The 13,607-nt window shown below is 43.4% G+C and overlaps 1 protein-coding gene across 3 annotated transcripts in view; it reads right to left on the minus strand.

Annotated features, from left to right (window-relative positions):
- Positions 1–6,599: 6,599 nt before the first annotated feature.
- The window catches only part of GATA6 (GATA binding protein 6), a 31,870-nt gene continuing 24,862 nt past the window's right edge, over positions 6,600–13,607 (minus strand). For all 3 annotated transcript variants that reach the window (XM_061130949.1, XM_061130950.1, XM_061130948.1), the window contains exon 7: positions 6,600–8,008. In XM_061130949.1, the coding sequence (XP_060986932.1) occupies positions 7,841–8,008 (168 nt within the window). In that variant the 3' untranslated portion in view covers positions 6,600–7,840. The remainder of the gene's footprint in view (positions 8,009–13,607) is intronic.

Consider the following 13,607-nt stretch of genomic DNA (forward strand, 5'->3'; position numbering starts at 1 on the left):
CAAAATTAATTTAAAATTTTAATATTATCCCAATAAAACACCAATGGGATTTTTAACTGAACAAAATGGTTCTAAATGGTTCTATTTTTCTATGAAAAATAAATAAGCAAAAATAGTGGTCAAATTCTTATTGCTTAAGAGGTTAATAAGAATGGGCTAGCCCTCTAACTATACTGAAAGGTATAATAGTCAAAACATTTCATACCAAAAAATGAAATAATTAACGACACAGAATAGAAAAATCCAGAAATAAACCCAAATATATATAAAAATTTTTATGTTAAATATATATTCACATAAGAATTTATATACATATGTATACATATACACATACAAGAATACATATACATATGAGAATCTACATTTTTTTTCAATTCCCATTTTGAATCAGTGGGAGGTACATGGGATTATTCAGGAAATGATGCTGGGACAATTAAGTTGCCATTTGGAAAAACATAGGTTAAATATGTGTATACTCTACATGTCACAAACAACCAAAAACAAAAATTCCAAATGAAAATCCCAAAAGCAAAAATACAAAAGTCCTAGAAGAAAACATGAGATTTTAAAAAACAATCTCAACAGTGCAGACAGTTTTCCCAAATATTATACAAAATTGCAAACTCAGAAAAAATTGATAAACTGAATTACCGTTTTAAAAAAATCTTGATTCTTTTAAAAACATAAAGTCAAATGAAAAACCAGGAATAAATATCTTTAAACTATATTTTAGGCAAGAAGCTAATTTCCCTCTGGCAAAGAACTTCTCAAATCAATGAGATAAATAACCCATTAGAAAAAAGAAGTAAAAAGAGCTAAAGAATATGAACAGAATTGAGAAGAGTTCACACAAAAGGAAATACACCTGGCTATTATCGTAAGAAAAGATGTTCAACCTCAGTCACAGTAAGATAAATGCAAAACAAAGCTCGGGGGTAGTAAACGGACAAAAACCAGAATGTTTGATAACAGGCTCATTTGACTAAGGTAAAAAAGGGCACTCAAAATTGCCCATGAGATTGCAAATAGGAAAAACCCCTAAGAGTAATTTGGCAATATCTATAAAAATTTTATAGGTAGAGATATCCCTTGACTCAATAATGCCACTTCTAGAAGCTGATCTTGTAGGTATATTTGCATAGGAGTGAAATGACACAGATATGGGATAGTAATTGCAACATTGCTTAAAAAGCAAATGATTGGAAACAAATGTTCTTCAGGAGGGTGCTGATTAAATAATGAACTACTCAGACATACTAAGTAAAAAAAGCAAAATGCAAAGCAATGTGTATAGTACACTACCACATGTGTTAAAAAAATGACTATTATAAGGCGTGTGTATGCATGGATAGTTAATGTGCATAATCAGTGCAAGAAATAAGTTGTATCTAGTACAGGAACTGAGTATCGGGAGAAGAGATAAAAGAAGGGCAATTGTTTTTCACTGTATTCCCACTTATAACATTTTACTTTTATACTATTCAAGAAGTTTCGATGAACACAAAGGCCCCCAAACTGGAGATTCTTCAGCCTTACACAGGACCTGCAGAATCAGATTCTCTGGGGCAGGAATCAGGGACTGCAATTCTAACAAGCACTGTGTGTGATTCTTGGGCAGAGAAGTTTGAGAAGCCCCAACGGATAACATCACTGGAAACGCAAGTTATCAAAATAATAATAGCAACAGTGATGTAAGCAGTAATGAACACTTCTTTGGAAAGATAAAGTCCAAGACACCACTGCCAAAATCTTGCACAAGCTTTCCTGAAAAAAAGAGAAAAAAATTCTTTGGCACAGCCAAGCATAAAAAGAGTTTACTCCATGACAAATTATTCCCTGTTCTCTCTGGTGTTCGGTTTTAACCACTGTTAATCCTTTCACTAGATTTTAATACTTTAGCAAAATGCTTTACTCTCATCTTTTGAGCTAGGTAAGAACATAACAAGCCTCACTTGAAATTACATGAAAAGGAGAGAAGTGAAATATTCAAAGACAGCACACCTCCCAATTCACCACTTTTCAGCTAACAACTATGCACTTTCCGTGTTCTAAAGAAACTGCCGACTGGGAGAAAGGAAGAAGCGTGTACATTCAATAGATTTCTTCAGTCTAGGCATGTCTGTGTTGCAAAGCACAAGTGTGTATTTCTGAGATGCTAGAGGGGAGGGCAAGGGCATAGCCTCAGGTTTCCCACCGTTTTGGCTCCTCCTTGGTGTTCAGTTTCTTCCCCTTTAAACCAAGATGAAAAAACAGTATGCTGGGGGTGATTAGGAGCATATGCTCCAGAGCCAGACGGCCTGGGTTCAATTCCCAGTTCTGCCACTGTGTAACTTTGGGCAAGTTACTTAACTTCTCTGTGGCTCGGCAGACACAACTGTAAAATGGGGATAGCACCACCTCATTCACTTGGCATGGGGATTAGCTATGTTGATATAGGTGCAGCACTTTGTATAGAAACTGGTAAGTGCTGGATATATACCTGTAATTACTATTTCAGATAAGTCGTAGACTGTCAAGTGGTAAAGAGACAGGGAAGAGAAATCTGTAATAGCTAAAAAGACACAGAAGGCAAACAACAATGAAAAGCTGGTTATTTCCAAGAAATAAAAACCCAACTAGAAGATACTGAAGCAATGGGCCAAGCAAAGCAAAGCTGTTTTTTCCTTGTTCGGCTGATGCTCGGTGGCCAGACCTTTCCATTTTCCGGTCTGGGTCTGTATCACTGGATAAGTTTTATATCAGGAGCCTCCAACTCAGCAGGTCTGGCATTAGGGGGTGGCAGGACCTCTTACCGAGCCCCTGTGCCCATGAACATGACCAGGATCGCCACCCTCAGTGTCCCCAAAGGCAACAAGAGGACTTGACCTCCACAGAAAAACCCGAGGTGACAAGGAGCCTGGAAGAGCTCTAAAGGAATCCCAAATCCACCAGCTTCCCTGGTCATGGACTCTGGGAGCCCAGACCGGACCGCAGGCCCACCATGGCCTCATTGCAAATAATCTGCACATGGGATTGTGGGCAGAAAAAGCAGATGGAAGGGACCCCCCAAGACCACACTGCCTGCTTTCTCCATTTTATGGTTGCTGTGGAGACTGAGGTTCAGAAAGAGGAAACGACCCACCCCAAAGTTCAGCAATACCTAGATGATTATCTCACCACAGGGACCACTGATAACTGAAAATAGAAGCCCTTCTACTAATTAAACATTATTTCATCTTTAATTGCCATATTTTAGCCATTCTTTAAAAAAAAGAATAAGTATTCTTATTACTATGCATAATAAGTATCTCATTAAAATAATGACATCAACCATCAAGCTAGCCCTTCCCTGTAACGACTGCTGAGCAGGGGGCATGGTGATGTATCAGCTGTCTTGCTAGTTCTCCAGGGCAGACTGCAGAGATGCTGCACAATGCCTGGAGGGGTCACCACTCTGACCCGAGTCTCAGAGCCGCCTCTCCATCATCCTAGCTTCCCTTTCGAAGCTATTTGGGACTACCAAGCATAATTTACTTATCCAAAGTTCCTACAAACTTACTTAGGCTCTCGGCCTAATATCCTATAGTTGAACCAACTGAAAACATGACTCCTTTCACATTTGACTCCTTTCAAACCACCACATGACTCCTTTCCTCTGCAGGTCCAGACAGTTATCACCTTGGCCATGACCCACTGCCCCCTTCCCCAGAGACCATAGCATAGAGGTCTGCTCAGAACCCAGCTCCAGCTAAAGGTTCAGCCACGCAGAATCCAACCTGGAGTCTCAACTGACCAAAGCTGCAGATACCAAATTTTTACCCACAGACTGTGTTTTGAAAAATCTGGACTAGCAAGTTGATTAGTATTTGTTTCTCCTTTTAAATAACCCAAGTCACATCCAATAGTCCATCGGAGCGTCCAAACAACAGAAGGCAACCAGTGTCGCCAAACTGACTTGCTATTTCAACTCAGAACACTGCATTTTAATTATTCTGAGCTGCCTTGTTCTGCAAGAACATTTGATCTCTGCTCTGACCTCCCACCTTCTGTCCACACACCTTCTCAGAGTCACAGGGATCCAAAGACCCCGGTGGACAATGCAGGTAGACACTAGAGCCACCACCCTGCCACAAATGGAGAGCAGCCTGGAATACGGCTGAGCCAAAGGCTGACTGTATTGCCCTCCCATCAGTCAAATTTATCTCTGATCTGAACCTACAGCAAATTTCCAAGTACTGGGGAAAACATTTCCCATGAGCAAGAAGTTAATTTATTTGCAGGGGAAAATGAATGGCTCCCTCCATAGGCACCGGGAAACAACACGAAGTGACCCTGAAGACAGACCCCAGACAGAGCCCTCAGTTATGTAAGATGGCCTAAACTCAGCCAAGGGTGACAGAGGACATAAATTTTGCGATGCTCAGTAAGGGGGTCTGAGGATTCTTTAAACTGAAGCACACCTTATACTTAAATATACTCCCTAGTGAGAAATGACTTGGGTTTTGTAGGTAATACTTTAGGGGAGAGTGCTGAATTTGTGTACTTAGAAGAAATTATCAAACGTCTGCTTTAGACAATTACACATAAGCAAGTTATCACTGAAAAGGCCAGATTAGAGGAGTCCACTGTGTTAGGACAGGTTACAAGAAGCCCTCTCCCTGTCTTTCTGCCCCTTATATTTCATGAACTCCTTCCCTTTGTGTGTGTGTGTGTGTGTGTGTGTGTGTGTGTTTAAAAAGAAGCAGCACTTTAGAAACTAACTGGTATCTTAGGATTAGAAGGAGCAGTATTTGAGACCATCCTCAGAAAAAAAAAAAAAAAAAAGACCCTCTGGAAGACTCTAAGAAAAATTCATTTTCCAATCAAAGCATATTAACTTGAACATCTCCCAACCCTCCAGAAAGCACTCAAGGTAATGAGAACCGTAAGAGGAGGAAGGGGGAAAAGAATGAGCCAGTGGGGGTAATTCTCTTCTGCTGTCAGACCATACCAGTTCTACAAAACAATCAGCCGAAACCAGACTGCTATTTCTGAAGCGTCCATCTCTGCCACCAGCCACCTGGGCTGAGGGCGGGCAGGGGGAATCCCTCACTCCACTCTGCCCCATTTTGTTCAAAAGTGCAGGTAAGCCAAGGGACACAACTCTCACTGATCATAAACTTCAGGTACCCATATGGAGTGAAAGTGAAAAGTGAAAGTTGTTCAATCGTCAGACTCTTTGCCACCCCATGGACTATACAATCCATGGAATTCTCCAGGCCAGAATACTGGAATGGGTAGACTTTCCCTTCTCTAGGGGGTCTTCCCAACCCAGGGATCAAACCCAAGTCTTATGCATTGCAAGCGGATTCTTTACCAGCTGAGCCACAAGGGAAGCCCAAGAATACTGGAGTGGGTAGCGCTCCATTTGGAGAAGTACCATATGGAGTAAGGCATAAGTAGCACCATATGTAGTGAGGCATCCAAAACACTCATGCACTGCTAAGAGCTCACGCCCTTCCTTCAGTGTCAGAGTTCACACCGTGCCGGTTATGCACCAGACATTTCACATGGATTATCTCAGTCCTATGAGTTATATGCGTATGTATGTTAAGTCGCTTCAGTCACATCCCTATGGACTGTAACCCACCAGGCTTCTCTGTCCGTGGGACTTCCCAGGCCAGATTACTGGAGTGGGTTGCCATTCCCTCCTCCAGGGGATCTTCCCGACCCAGGGATCAAACCCGCATCTCTTACGTCTCCTGCGTTGGCAGGCAGGTTCTTTACCACTAGCGCCACAACATGCTTTATGTTATGAGGAAAATGAAAGCTAGGTAGCTTGTCCGAGGTCACCAAGCTCTCCTTGCAGAGCAGGGACTTGAAACCTCGTGGTCTCACTCCAGACCTCACTCTCTTAACCACTGTCCCCGCCCATCATAGGGTATCAGGGTACAAATGAGCTTCACTGACTTTTCCCCACACACACATCCCAGGCCTGCATCTGACTTCCAGCAACACCCCACCACAAAAGACTTCCCTTCTCCTGGTTCAGACTGGACTCCACAGACAGGCTGTAATCAGTACATCATTTACAAAGGCGTCATGTTTAGGGAGCCAAAATGAAAGGCCATCATTTTGTATTGTCAAACAGCCTCCCAATTGAAACTCATGCTGCAATGTAGAAAAAGAGAGGCTACTCAAACCATTTTCTATCTTCTGCTGAGTATAAAGACTTTAACTTCACATGAGCTTGGAGACGTCACCACACTCTGTAAAAGGGAGGAACTAGGAAAGAAATCCTTCTGTCTCTGGACCACAGAGTATATTTCATTCAGTGGAAAAGAAACTCTGGATTTTTTCAATGTTTTTAAGGCTTGATCCTAAACAGAATGTTTATAATTGCAGATAATGTCATATAATACTGGGTCTTTTTCACTTATAAAATTGTCCTCAATGCAGTGAAAGTGGAAACTTGACTCCATGTGGCAACTTCAGATGAATCAAGGTATAAAGCAGCTCCAAGAGGAGAATTCATTGAAAGTCTGTAAGACCATTTGCAAATATCACATGTACTTGCTTTATATGAATGTCTATAGCCATACACAGTATCAAAATGAAACTATAAGGGAAGGAATTCACTGTACAGAAGACAAAACAATACCCTTTTTATTTTTAAAACTCTGGTGAAATAGGTTTCCATATGACATCCCATTTTTTAAAAAATTAACGTAAACCAACCTGCCTGTGGGTTAGTCACACTATAGAGACTTCATCATGGTGTGTACAGATGCCTAAAGTATTTACAAATGTTATCTGTTAGGTAGTAAAGTTTTGTTGCCATTTTTCCAGCACATATTCCACAGTAAAATAAAGGGGAGATACTGATGTTCTTATACAAAAATTCTTAACAAGTGGATAAAGGCAATTTACCTGAGAGAAGATTTGTTCTTGAAATATTTTTTTCACAACTGGAAATATAGAAATGGGATGTAGTTGTAAAAGAAGCATAAGAATGTCTAAGTTTACATTTTCTTCTTTTAAATTATTTAAGTACCATTAAGTTAAAATGTTTACATTCATTATAAAAAATGTTGTTAAATCTTTTATGCAAATGATTTAACACTGATTGCTGCAACGCAAATTGCACTTTTTAAAAAAAATTATTGTTTACATGGAAGAAAAATATCTTTTGTTTGCTACCCTGTTTACAAATTCGGACTGACTTCGGGTCAGTCGCACAATGTGAACTTTGAGAAACGTCAGTCACAGTGTATGTTACAGTTACGATGCAGTCCTGCAAACTGAGTGATATTTTTGAAGAGACCTCAAGAACCGACTCAGCCTCCGGAGGTGTGTACCAAACGAAGGATCTTCTCCATGAACTCGTGGGAAATCAGGGAAGGGGGCTGTGGAAAAGGGGCGGAGAAATTCTGGAATAACCAAAACTGATCAGAAGAAGCACATGATTTGGGGCAATACACATAAAACTTTGGTTTAAAAATCTCTTTCGATATTCCATGGCAGGCAAGGCCCCGGGCGTAGTTCTGGTTTCTGCATGTGTCACGATAGACATCCAATCCCCTGGCCGACCCAGAGACCAGCTGCCTGGAAGTGGCCCCCGTGGCCAAGGAGGCTGTGGGCTGCCCCGGTCCTTCCCTGGAGAGGCGGTCCCTCTTCTCCCTGGGTCTTCAAGACAGGGTCTCGGGGGCAAGGCAGAGCAAGCCTCTCGGGAGATTCATCTCTTTCAAATAAAGGCACAGAAATCATGTATCAGAGGAAGAAGTCTGGTCAGCATCCTCGGCCCAGTCCGGACTGCTTGCCAAGAGGATCCATGAAGGCGATCCCACGGGCCGGCAGCGTCCTCTCTGGTCCCCGCGGCCGCTCAGGCCAGGGCCAGGGCGCACCAGGAATCCTGCCTCACCGACGACGTGACTTCGGCCGGCGAGGCCAGGCTGACGCCGATGTACAGCCCATCTTGACCTGAGTACTTGAGCTCGCTGTTCTCGGGGTTGGTGCTGTCCCCGGCACCGGACATCACCGAGCCGCCTGCCTGGTGGAAGAGGGGGACGGAGAGAAGGAGAGAGATAGTTACCGATAAATGTGTCAAGCAGGGCTTCCCTGGGGGCTCAGTGGTAAAGAATCCACCGCCACTGCAGGAGACGCGGGTTCGATTCCTGATCCAGGAAGATCCCTCTTGCAGCGGAGCAACTAAGACTGTGCGCCTCAACTACTGAGCCTGTGCTCTAGAGCCGGGAGCCAAAACTCCTGAACCCCATGTGCCCCAGAGCCTCTGTTCCACAGCAAGAGAAGCCACCGCAACGAGGAGCCCAAGCACCGCAACTAGAGAGTAGCTGTCGCTCATCTCAACTATAGAAAAGCCCATGCAGCAATAAAAAAAATAATCAAAAACATATTAAATTATTATTTTTTAAAAATATGTCAGGGAGAGACGATCGAGATGGTTAGACTAGCCGGCAGAGCTGCTCACTGGGCGGAGAGATGCCCTTGACCCAACCCTGATGATTTTCAGCTCTTAGAATCAGCCTCCTGCTCATGTTATTAACTCATGGCAGGAACCACCCGGCAAGATTTGCATGGACACAGGTAGGAAGGGGAACTGGAGGCAGCCTATTTGTAAAAAGTGCCAAATGCTCAGATCTCTGACAGTGAAACAAACCACACCACGTAGGTCCACAGGCCCTAAGGATGCCCGCACATTCTAATCTCTGCAAAAGAGAAAGTGCAGAGCACTGCATGGACGCACACACACACACACACACACACACACACAGCAGAACCATGAGGCTTAGCAGTTCTATTAAAGTCTAAGAAGGGAAAGATACATAGTTCAGCAAGGCCTGATAAATGAAATTTTTGGGCACTGACTTCATGGAAAATTAACCCATGCATACACAGGCTTTAATTCTTCCCAAGAAGAACAGATCATGTTTGAAGCAGGCCACATGATAAAGAAAATGCTAGCATCTTATATCTGTCATGATCATGACAATTATTTCTTGAAGCAAAAGGTCATTTTTCTCATTTCATTCCTTCCATCTAAATTAAAATGTCAAATAGCAAACATGATATAATTTAGTAAAATCAAATCAAAATAACTAAAATCATGTTTAGATCATGGTTTGAGAATACAGTTGCATTTGGCTTTTTTTTTTTTAATCTAACCAAATTCACATACTTTTAAATCACTTCTAAAGCACTGTAGTTGTTTAATCATTAAGTCATGTCCAACTCTTTTGGGATCCCATGGACTGTAGCTCAGAAGGCTCCTCTGTCCACGGAATTTTTAAGGCAAAAATACTGGATATGGGTTGCATTTCCTTCTCCAGGGGATCTTCCCAACCCAGGGATCAAACCCGCGTCTCCATCGCCAGGCGAATTCTTTCCCACTGAGCCACCAGAGAAGCCTGGTATTTCTTCTGAATTTTCAGGCTTTCCATAAACTACAGGATATTTGTTTTTCTGACACAGGTAGAACATCTTGCACTTTTCAAAGCATTTTTTTTTTTTACATTCACAAGCCCATTAAATCCTAAAACATCCATCTGTCTGGCCAAGCTGATGTTACATCCACTTCAGAGAAACACAGGGCACCAGACACAGAACAAATGAATGGAAGTTTCCCAGAGTGTCCCTGGGTCCACTCAGGGGCCTGGAAGTGGATGCAGTCCTACCCTCTCCTCTCCGGAGAAGATCTGGTTTTGTCTTGAACCCTCAGAATAACTGTATGGGGCCGAGAGGCAGGACTGCAGGAAGTCCGACCACGTAACTTCCCTCCAGCCGGATAGACCGAAACCAGCCCCTCCACGGCTAACCAACCCTTCCCCTGCCTGGCAAAAAATGAAGGTTTCTGAAAATCCACCAACAGCACACCCCACCAAAACTTCTTTTTAAACAACACGAGCTTAAAGATGTAAACAAGGGGCTCTGGGTGCCTAAAAAAAAGGAAGTTTCACAAACTCATTGAGATGTCTAAAATTTAAAGTAGGTTCTTGTGAAATAGATGAAATAACCCTGTTAAACAAACTAAAGCTATGGATTTACATACACATACAAATATGGTGGCCTTCCCAGGAGGCTCAGGGATAAACAATCCAACTACAATGCAGGAGATCCTGGTTTGATCCCTGGGTCGGGAAGATCTCCTAGAGGAGGGCATGGCAACCCACTCCAGTATTCTGGCCTGGAGAATTCCATGGACAGAGGAGCCGGGTGGGCTATAGTCCATGGGGTTGCAAAGAGTCAGACACGACTGAAGCGACTGAGCATGCAAATATGGTGATTCCTTTTAGAAAACCTCAGCTATAAGCAAACTAACCATGGATCCAGACTTAACTCCCAAAGAAATACATAAAAGGATGCTATTCAATTATAAAAGGAGTCTTCATTTTAGAAAAGAGCTATCACACAACTAGCAGAGTGAGGTCCCTTGTACACGATTGTCATACCCAGCTTTATATTACCTACCTATTCTCCGCAAAAAGCATTTTCTTCCCATTTGTCTGACCAATCTGACTTCACCACAGAGTGCTGCTTTCTGGAATGGAGGGGTGAAATGAATGGACAGGCCCAGGAAGCAGCTCACCTCAAACGGCCAGACGTGCTGTGCTGTTACCGCAAGTCACAACCAGCAACATCAGCAGGGCACATCAGAGCCAGGCAGTGGGGCCGTGAGCCCCAGACACAGTCGCTCCCAGCTTGGGTGGGGAAACCAGGACAGATACACTCAAAAGTCAGTCCGCTCAACAGCTGTCATGAGTCTGACTGTCTGAGACAGGAAGGTGGAACCAGAGGTCGGAAAAGGAATTGCAAAGAAAGGATACCTGGGGGACGGCCGCAGACAGCCTGCACGGTGGGACCAGCTCTGGCTTTCCTATTCTACCCTGGTTTCAGCCACCCACCTCCTGAGCCTCCTCCTCAGGAAACCAGCCCTACCTCAAGTATGTTCACGACAATTAAGTGAGCTTATGTTTGCAGACGCGTCAGAATGCCTTGCCATGTTAAACATTCCATCAAGGGAAGCTATTGTTGTGGGTAAGGAAAGGGTGTTCAAAATTGGAAGAATGCAGGATGTGGGGAGGCCTGCTTGCAAGAAAAGACAGCTGAAAGGGAAGGACATGAAGCAATGAGTCAGAAGAGGCTATGGGAGAGGGAAACTGGAAAGTCCGACCTAGAACTTTCTCAGTTTCCTCACCTGGAAAATAGAAATAAACAGGCAGCTACATCAGGAAATTGTTGCAAGGGTTAAGTTAGAAGAGAGCCCTTGTCTCTGACAATAGTAAAGACTGAGTATATGCATGCTACTATGAAAAAGTGTTAGTCACTTAGTCGTGTCCAACTCTTTTCGACCCCATGGACTGTGGTCTCCCTGTAGGGGAACCTGGTGGGCTACAATCCATGGAATTCTCCAGGCAAGAATACTGGAGTGGGTAGCTCATTCTTTCCTCCAGGGGAATCTTCCCGACCCAGGGATCAAACCTGTGTCCCCTGCATTGCAGGCAGATTCTTTACCATCTGAGCCACCAGGGAAGCCCTATGCTACTCTGAGAATTTTGTTATTGTGGTGAAGGAGCATGTACCTAATGAAATCTCCCCAATGTCATTCTTCGCCAGACAATTTGCAGCCATGGATGGGTGGGAGCAGCCCTTAAGAACTCAGCCAGAGCTAAGTTCACTTCAACCAGGACATTATTCTAACCATTGACGACGGCTCTCCCCAGAAAGCAAGCCAGGCCCTCCTGCACCCCTTCAAAAGGGTCACTGGCCCTTTATCAAATAAACCGCATTAAAGAAATATTAATACCCTGAATACTATTCTTACACCTGAACACCAGTCCTAAAAGCTACTATTGAAATGCTTATTGTCTTCTTTGTTCAGACAAAAATGTTATATGGCAAGCAAATCCCAAATTACATGGGTGATGCGCTCCTGAAAAAAATAGCAACTTTGAAATCAAAAGCAATATGTGTTCCCTGTGAGAAAAAAAATAAGTACTTGTGCCCAGGGTTTGAGAAACTTAATTTTTAAATGAGGATATACTATTTAAGGGCTTCCCTGATAGCTCAGATGGTAAATAATCTGCCTGCAATGCAGGAGACCTGGGTTTCATCCCTGGGTCGAGAAGATTCCTCTTGAGAAGGGAATGGCTCCGCACTCCAGTATTCTTGCCTGGAGAATCCCATGGACAGAGGAGCCTGGAAGGCTACATACAGTCCATGGAGTCTCAAAGAGTTTGACACAACTGAGTGACTATCACTTTCACTCATCACATACTATTTAAACAAGGAATGTGGCAATGTACAGCTTTTTTTTCATGTTAATCATACTTCAATTTTAAAAAATTGAAATTTTATGTCATGATACATAATGAGATCGTGATGAGATCAGATGGGATAGGTAACACCAGACCCCTCCATCCCTGATTGGCGGGGCTACACTCTGGCTCTAGCCTTAGAAGGCAGTTAGCAGAACCCATCAAGAACTTTATACCTTTCTGAGTGCTGTAATTTCACTTCTGGAAATGGATTATAAGGAAAGAATTCAAAGGGAGGGAAAGACACCCCACAGGAAGACATCCATTGCAGGGTTATTATAACAGTGGAAACCATGGAAATAATCTAATGTCTCATAATATGGGGATGGTCTGGGAAAGCAAGGGATATCCGCTCAGTGAACAATTATGCAATTATTGAACCTAATAAGATCCTGTAATGCAATGTTAATCGAAAAACCACAGGAAAGTAATTCTAACTAAGTCATAATTACAACGTGTCCATGGGCATACATAGGTATTTCAAGAGAACCCAGGTGAGGAGGTGAGGGACCAGCTGCAAGGGCCCAACCTATTACTAGCCATCTGTAGCTTCCTTTTGAATATTTTAATGGAGTGGCACAGCGCAGTCTAACTCTGGGGGAGAGTGGAAGACATTAGGTCTGGAAACGCAAGGCACCAGCGCTTGAGAAATGAGCCAGGCTGGACAGTCATAAAGTAGCATGAAAAACAAGGAGGAATCAGAATGGAGGGAGGATCAGAAGGGCCCCCACGCACCCTGAAGTCACCTCCACACCACCTGGCACAGACTGGAACCCGGCCAGTCATACATGTGTGACCACAGTTTCAGGTACCTGAAAACATCACAGAGAGTACAGAGATGGGCCCATCAGTATAACCTGAGCTCTTGAAACTGGCATCTAACTGCAGAAGAAGTCTAGAACTGGCATAACTCTCCTTCTTAAGAAACCTGGCTTGTCATGTTGTCATGTTAAGTATCTTCCCCTCACTGGGCATATGCAAGCTGCCTCTCAAAAAGCAGTTTATTATGTTTGCCGGTCAGAGGGATGGGGGAAGAGATAGTTAGGGAGTTCGGGATAGACATGTACACACTGCTGTGTTTAAAATGGATAACCAACAAGGACCTCCCTTATAGCACAGGGAGCTCTGCTCAGCGTTATGTGGCAGCCTGGATGGAAGGGGAGTTTGGGGGAGAGTGGATAGATGTATGGCCGAGTCCCTTCACTGTTCACCAGAAACTATTGCAACATTGCGAATCAGCTATGAAAGGGAAAGTCATTCAATTGTATCCGACTCTTTGTGACCTCTCCAGGCCAGAATACTGGAGTGGGTAGGCTT

The sequence above is a fragment of the Dama dama genome, chromosome 27 (assembly GCF_033118175.1).
Source record: "Dama dama isolate Ldn47 chromosome 27, ASM3311817v1, whole genome shotgun sequence".
NCBI lineage: Eukaryota > Metazoa > Chordata > Mammalia > Artiodactyla > Cervidae > Dama > Dama dama.